At 39.0% G+C, this 8,162-nt stretch overlaps 1 protein-coding gene across 1 annotated transcript; it reads right to left on the bottom strand.

Annotated features, from left to right (window-relative positions):
• Positions 1–7,476: 7,476 nt before the first annotated feature.
• LOC137259690 (uncharacterized) lies at positions 7,477–7,953 on the bottom strand. Its single transcript, XM_067797286.1, has one exon. It carries the CDS (start codon positions 7,951–7,953, stop codon positions 7,477–7,479), a length of 477 nt encoding a protein of 158 aa, XP_067653387.1.
• Positions 7,954–8,162: the final 209 nt, after the last annotated feature.

The raw sequence follows: 8,162 nt of genomic DNA, 5'->3' as shown, positions 1-8,162 counted from the left end.
TGATTATCAGCTGTCGATTGAGACTTTGAGTGTGACTGAGATGATGATGATTTGTGATCAGAAGAAGACTTTGATGTACTAGGAAGTGATTCCTCAGTCTGAGATGACATAGCAGGGTATAAAAGCTGTGGAGAATCGCAATTTATCCAAGTCAAGGTAGTTTGGCATCCTGTGGATGATTTTGTTATTTTTGAGGTAGACTCCGATGATGTTTTTGCTACTGTAGCGTAACTTTCTGGAAGATCAGACCTTTTAACCAGTTTTTTTGCCTCAGAAAAGGAGATATTTTGAGTAAACTTTATTCTGTTTATCTCCATTTGTTCTTTCCAAATAGGACACTGTTTCGAAGGAGATGAATGGTTGCCTGAACAGTTGGTGCATGTTTTGAAATCATTGTCACAATCTTCTGTTGTGTGTGTTTTCTCACCACAGGGAGCACACACAACAGACAATGTGCAAGTATTCACGCCATGTCCATATTTCTGGCATTTGAAACACCTGAGCGGTTTGGGGATGTAGATATCAACTTCTATGTTACAATAGCCTGCCTTCACTGATTAAGAGCATTTGGACATGAAAAAGTAAACAGATAGGTATTAGTTTGAAATGTTTCATTGTTTTTTCGGGTTGAAAAGCGCTTCACATATAGCACACCTTGATCTTTCATTTCACATGCTATATCAAGTTCGGTCATGTCAGCAAACAATCGATCACGATCTCTGATGATACCTTTACTAGTGTTCAAGGTTTTGTGAGCAGAGACCGTGACCGGAATGGCCACAAAAGATTCAATACTCATCAGATTGGATGCTTGCTGTTTCTTGCTGCTCTCAACTACTGGCGCACCCGAACCTAAGCGCCGAATGTTCTTAACATCCCCAGCAATACCTTGAATGCCTTTAGATACTGCAAAAGGGTTCAGCTTTAATGGGGTCTTGTCCGGAGTCTCAATAACAAGGAAACGTGGCCAATACTCAATCGATAGAGACGGTCTGTGGTCAGTATCAACAGGATCAATTTCAAGTGGACGCTTTGTTTTTTTGTGGGGTACTTCATAAGCCATGGTTGGTGTCATATTGTTCATCATCCGAGCCCCCCACCCACCACGGAGTATCACAAGGACAATGCTAAAGCAAGCGGGCCTCCAGCTTGCAGCACCAAGGATACCCGGATGATATACTCCAGTAGAAGAATTATAAATAATTAAACTACCAGATTGGCCCATGAGCCATCGCCTTCTGGCATAAGACTCTAGGCAAAGTTCATATTAGAATTCACAATCAAAACTTACAGATCACCAGTAGTGCCAAAGCCGAAATTCAAAACAATTTCAAATCAAATCTGTGCCAAAGACACATACACAGTTCATGCACAGGGCTTGGCATGACCAGCCGATTGGTTGAATCGGGCCCATTCAACCTCCCGTCTAGGTGAAGTAAGGGCCAAAGTGGTGTGATGGGCAAATGAAACGCAGTTAAAAGCCCATCTGCCCTCAACCACCAGGATCCCGTCCTCCACCGACACGGGACGCAACCCACGGCAAACAGGTTGCCCAATTTAGTCGCCTCTTACGTCAAGCAATGGGGTGCTGTGAACACATTCTGTCCCGGGTCCACACGGGAGAAGAACACTTAGCGTTACCCAGCACTCACCACGAGTAGGTGGCTCTTCATGGGTGCCGAGTGGGGTATTAACTGCAGCATGGTATCTAAGTGGGCTTGCGCAAGAAACTACCTTATGTTTGGTAGAGTACAAGCAGCCACATATCCATTCATGCAGAAAATGTGCAAAATAGCCAGTTGCCCGCTAGCCCGTGGCAATTACAAGGCCAGTCGGACCAGTAAATCTCCACAGTCACTGGCCAAACTCAGGCTCCCCTAAGTAATTGAAGGAATTACAGCAAATTTGAAGGAATTGCATCTCAAATGTAAACAAACGCAGCCCACTCGCGAAACAATTACAGCGATATCGGTAGTTTAGCGGTAATAACAGAAACACATCGGCCCTATCGGAAGCAATGTCGGTAATACTGGAAACATGCTCGGCCATCTTCGGAGATTTTTCGGTCGCGAGCGGAAACTCACGCAGCAAAACATGGCGTCGTTGGAAGAAACACCCGTCTCGGTGAGTTGTGTTTTTAGTTCCTACTGTTACATTTTTATACTTATCCATCTTTGACCACCCGTGTTGAATGTGTTTAGGTATGAAGTGTTGTCGGGACAACAGCTTATGTTTTTAGGAAAAGATAGTCACTCTAGAAGAATGTCACAAGTCATGCCCCTGGAGGTTGTTTACATCTGAACATCGAAGTCGTGCCGGTGATTACGAACGTGCGCTAGACATAACATCATTTTTTTGTAAAATATGTTTAAATTTGTCAATTGCACTTCACAGACAGAAACATTATGGCTCATAAACTTCTTCATGGCGCACGTTCATGATGTTCTGGCCAGTGAATTTTCATGGGGTCATTTGTAATAAAACCCTCTGTCCGACAGATGAAGGTATTATACACATCACTGTTTAGGATTAACGTCTGTGGTCTATAGCCTATATCTTCATCATACCAGTAGCTTAATGACGAAGACAGTGTCGTGCCTGCTATATATTATTCACATCTCTTTTTCTAATGTTAAGTTCAGTTTCTGCATTCACATTTTCGGCTAGTGAATAAGTTTGGGCTAGTAAGGTTCAGGTGTAGCTAGTCCGAGTGAGTAGCCAGTTTAGAAACTATTTCGCACACTGTCATATGAGCGAAATATTCTTACATACAAAGTTAAGTTAAATCCCTTTTCACCTCACCTCACCTATCTTCAGATATTTCCGTCTGTAGAGTCATATTCATTCCACAAAAAGAAGTACAAAGTTTCAATAATGACTGATTGTTTGGGCGTCATGACGTAGACAAAATCTATATTGAAATTAACATGTTGTCCACCAGGTTTAGAGTCTAGAGAATAATCTACTGTTCTTCATTATTCAATATCAGTTGTCAAAAACATGCAAAAAGAAAAGTTCTTTGTGCACAAAGTCCACATGCCCCACACGATGTGTGAGAACACATTTCATGAAAAGTACTTAGGTACGTTTGTTTAGGCTTAATTAGTCTGTGTAACAAAACATTAATCAAACAGACCGAGATTACTTTTGTATTCTGTAATTTTTAGGATATGAGTGTTGAGTGACATCCCTCAAAATGTGACATTGTGTTTGTACCAAAACGATAATAACCCATCATTTTGTTGTATATCTCAGCTTTAGTACAATCCAGATCATACAAAGGACAAGGTGTGATAAGGGTGGTTTTTGGCCCACCAACAGAATTGGCTGAAAACATGTTATTTGTTTAGAGGCAAGTTAACTTTGCATAAAAATGCTATATTTTATATGTTCTGAGGTGTACTTTTACTGCAGAGGGGCCCAAAATGGTTTTTTTCAGTTCCCATGAAAATTAACAAGAAGTCAGAAATATCAGTGTGGCATATTTACAAATGCCATTCTATTTACATACAAATTACAGCAGTTTTACGGCAGGTAGTCATGCTGAAATACATGTCAATGTCAGTCATAATCATTTAACCTCAAGGGCCCCAATTAGGCTTGCAAAACATTGTTAATTCAATTACGTGCCAATTGTATCCCAAAACTCAGTCATTATTTACAGCATTGTTTGCAAATGTAATCCATGGGTCCATTGTACAACATGTAAGCATGATAACAATCATGTTGTACTAAGAATCACAGGTGCCTGTTTTGGGTAAAGCTACTTTTTGGGCACAACTTCATTCTAGCTAGTAAGTTTTACATTTACAACCAGTTTTAGCAAATATACAGTTAACATCTCAATCATCATATTACAATAGCCAACCGTGTTGCACTAAAAATCACAGGTCTTGACCTCAAAGGGGCCCATTTCGGGTGAAATTTCATTGTCAGCACAGGTTCACATTAACACTATGCACATGTTAAAGTCAGTATTCAAAAGACTTCACAGAGTAATTATTCACAAGGTATCCACTTTAAAGATATAAAACATCCACTGTTGCTCTTCACAGTCATCAATCTCAGTATGTGATTCACTCTCAAGAACTGCAGTATTCAAAAGTGTATAAACCTAAAGTAGATCAAAATATATAAAATATGAATTTATAATATTGGGAACAAAGGCAAGTAGACCGACTTGAAAAGGTGAATGGTCAGTGTCTCACGAAAAGATTTGCATAATGATAATTAAAGCTTGTTTCACCAGTGTTGTAACATAGATTATCAAACTTAAGAAATAAATTACAATATCTGGATTTGATGTGAAACGTTTAGTTAAACATTGTAGACTTGATAAACAAACCTTGGAAATAAGAAAGAAAGGTTACATGGATTTCAACCTGCATGTCTGATAACAAAAGAAACAACAGTCCACTATTGCAACCATTAGGCTACATATTCCTTTGCCTCCCTGTGTGAATTTAAGCTTATATATTACACTTTACAACTATGTATGACTTGACGTCTGCTTGTGTTCATCATCTGCTAGACCTTGATACAATGTTCTTATTCTAGCTGAAAAAATCCTTTTCATACAGTTAAGTGTAGTCACAGATAAGGTAATCCAAATAAAGTAACCCAGATAAGTACAATATACTAACCTTGATAAATGCTATTCAGGACGCGTTGCTATGCTACAGGTAATATATTTTCTGGTGTCCACCACTGTGAAATCTCCAAAACAGAGTCATATAGCTAAACTGGTATATTATCCCATGGCCTAAAGTTGGTGAATTTATGTGCACTGTTATAGCCAAGGTCTGACATTCCAGTGAAGTTGAGAGTGAGATATGAGGATTACTATACGGCTTATAGCATTATTGTGTATATTTCCCTGTACGTTTGTATATGCATTTATATACATACACTGCACAGGCGCAGTTATCATAAACATGTTTATGGCGAATGTATATTTCATAATTCATAATAATAATAACAATAAATGTCATATCATCCATGACCAGAGTTGAGTTTTGTGTTTCATGCCAAAGTAGTTTTTTTTTTTGTTTTTTTGTTTTTTTTGTGTGTGTGTGTTTAACTCTGCAATGTTCTGGCTTTAAGGTAGTAATGAAAACTGGAAAATATTAAAAGAACGCTTGAATTTCCTTTGCTCCTAAAGTTGTTTCTGTCAGTCTATATGATCGAGACTGGATCAGACAATCCAGCAATCAAAAGCATGATCATCTCCGTGATTGGTGGCATACAACGACTTATGAATCCACTGGTGAATCTGACCACCTTTTCCACTAACATGGGTTGCTGAAGACCTACTGAAACCTGTGTCTTCATCATCACAGGGATCATGTTAAAGAAGTGCAAGAGTGGTCATTAGGGCTGTGTACTGCCAAATAAGTTGCACTGCAATATAGATCTGTTGAATTTCTAACTTCAGAGTAGTGAATTACAATAGACAGATGATCCTAGATATTACTTATTTGTAAAAATATTAGTAGTATAGGGAATAGTGATTCTGGCTCACTTCACATATAGAGTGTGCTAAAGCTAAGCAAAGCTAAGCAAAGCTAAGCAAAGCTAAGCAAATTTCCTTAGCTTTGCTTAGCTTTGCTTAGCTTTGCTTAGCTTTAGCACACTCTATATGTGAAGTGAGCCAGAATCACTATTCCCTATAGTTCCGCCTCTTGGTTTAAGAATAAAACCACTTATTTCTGCTGCCAGCATTGAGCTGCAAAATATAGCTCCTTCCCGTCTTCTTTCTTCTCCTCCTTGGCAGTTGGTTAGGCCACAAGTTGACCTAACACTGACGACTTTTAAAAAATCAGAAACGAATGAATTACACTATAAACAAGAATATAATCAACTGAAACATAAATATAGCAATTATAAATCCTTATTTACAGATGGGTCCAAGGACGGTGGCGCAGTTGCTTGTGCCACTGTCATTGGATCCAGAACAATATCTTCTCGATTACCAGATAATAGTTCTATTTTTACAGCAGAAGCTAACGCCATATTAACAGCTCTCAAATACATACAAAGACACCCTAAACGTAAACAATATATAATCTATTCCGACTCTCTTTCTTGCCTTCAGGCTGTTAAAAATATCTCTTGTAAACATCCACTTTTAATAGAAATTATTGAATTGTATAATAATCTTGCCACTGGCCAATACGACATCGTCTTTTGTTGGTTACCCAGCCACGTAGGTATTTCCGGTAACGCAATGGCCGATCTTGCTGCCAAGGCAGCACTCAACAAATCTGTGACACCACTTCTTATTCCATACTCTGATTATAATGCTAGCATTAGAACTTACATCCGTGATCTGATGCAGAAGAAGTGGGACACCCAAGTAGGTATAAATAAATTACATGAAATAAAACCGTATATAGGTTACACTTACTTGGGTTGTCAGTCCAGATTTGAAGAAGTTATTTTAAGACGATGTCGTATTGGCCATACTAGATATACTCATGTGCACCTTTTGAAAGGTGAGGATCCTCCGTTTTGTATCCCTTGTGATGAGAGAACCACGGTCAAGCATATCCTGCTTGACTGTGTTGAATTCTCCATCACAAGGGATAAGTATTTTACAGTTAAAACAATGAAGGATCTTTTTACTAGCGTTAATTCATATTTAATTATTGGTTTTTTAAAAGTGATTGCTTTTTTGGTTGAATTTTGAATGTTATGTTGTGTAAATAGATGTATTTTAATTATTGGAAGTTTGGATTAGTAACTTGAATTGTTGGTGGCTGTACCCTCGAAGGGGGTTGAAGTATTATAAAATGATTGTCCTCCTGAGAGGGTACGTAAGTCCAAAAGCATTCACAGTAAATTTAAACTTTCCACTGTTCTTAATCGTAGTATATGTGTATTTTTAATTTTGGGCTAGATGTGACTAAATTGCTGACAGCTGAGGGAATGATGTAAATCCAACTAGGGTCCATGCAGGCAGCAAAGGTACTGTAAGTCCCCATGGCCCCTAGTATGGTGATCTACCTTCAGTTGTTGGCAATCTATAGCCTGATTTTATGTTGTATTGTCCGAATAGTGATATTAGTTTTAACATTCCTCACTAGTTTTAATCCCAGTTGTGATATTCTAGTTGTTTTACTGTCCGTCGTTGACAGGTTTTTTATAGTATCCATATATTTCATTTCAGTATTTAACGTTCTCGTCACGATATGGCTGAGATATTGCCGATGTGACGTTAAATATTAACTCACTCACTCACTCAATAAATACATATGTTAGTAATATCACAATCAATGATCTTAATCATAGACAATAACTTCACGCAGTACGTGTAGTTTTTATACAAAATTCGGAGTTCATTTCGGAATTACAGTTAGGTTTTAGGATCGAATGTAGTACACCCTTTGCCTTATCCCAAATGAAGCTTTAAAAGCCATTGTCACTGTCTTGTTCAGTATTTTCATCATCCTCTCTCTACAGCCTTCTCCATTTTCCTCACACAATGACAACCACAAATATCTGTACAAAGTGTTTCAGAAATGAAGAACCTACACCCTCTGTTATCACACTTTCAACGCTGACAGCTACACCATCTGTTATGATGCTTTGCATGCTGACAGTTACAACCTCTGTTGTCACACTTTCCACGCTGACAGTTACAACCTCTGTTTTCACACTTTCCACGCTGACAGTTACACCCTCTGTTGTCACACTTTCCACGCTGACAGTTACAACCTCTGTTTTCACACTTTCCACGCTGACAGTTACACCCTCTGTTGTCACACTTTCCACGCTGACAGTTACAACCTCTGTTTTCACACTTTCCACGCTGACAGTTACACCCTCTGTTGTCACACTTTCCACGCTGACAGTTACAACCTCTGTTTTCACACTTTCCATGCTTACTGCTATACCCTCTGTTGTCACACTCTCCATGTTTACAGCTATATCCTCTGTTATGACACTTCCCATGCTGGCGGTTGTAACCTGTGTTATCGCACTTTCCATGCTGACTGTTAAACCGCTCATCTTCCATGAAGGTTGTGTAACCCATAAATTTGCGAGACACGTGATGGGTTTTGAAACACGAATCTTGTGACCCAAAGCCGGGCACCTTGTCCACAGACGGTAACCCTAGCAACAACATGACAAGGTATCAGTCATGTGCTACACTACGGACT

This window comes from Haliotis asinina, chromosome 13, assembly GCF_037392515.1.
Source record: "Haliotis asinina isolate JCU_RB_2024 chromosome 13, JCU_Hal_asi_v2, whole genome shotgun sequence".
NCBI classification, from domain to species: domain Eukaryota; kingdom Metazoa; phylum Mollusca; class Gastropoda; order Lepetellida; family Haliotidae; genus Haliotis; species Haliotis asinina.
This window is presented reverse-complemented; position numbering and strand designations above follow the sequence as displayed.

Bases quoted from the DNA above. Each gene is read 5' to 3' on its own strand.
- LOC137259690 (XM_067797286.1), bottom strand. From the start codon at position 7,953: ATGGGAAGTGTCATAACAGAGGATATAGCTGTAAACATGGAGAGTGTG.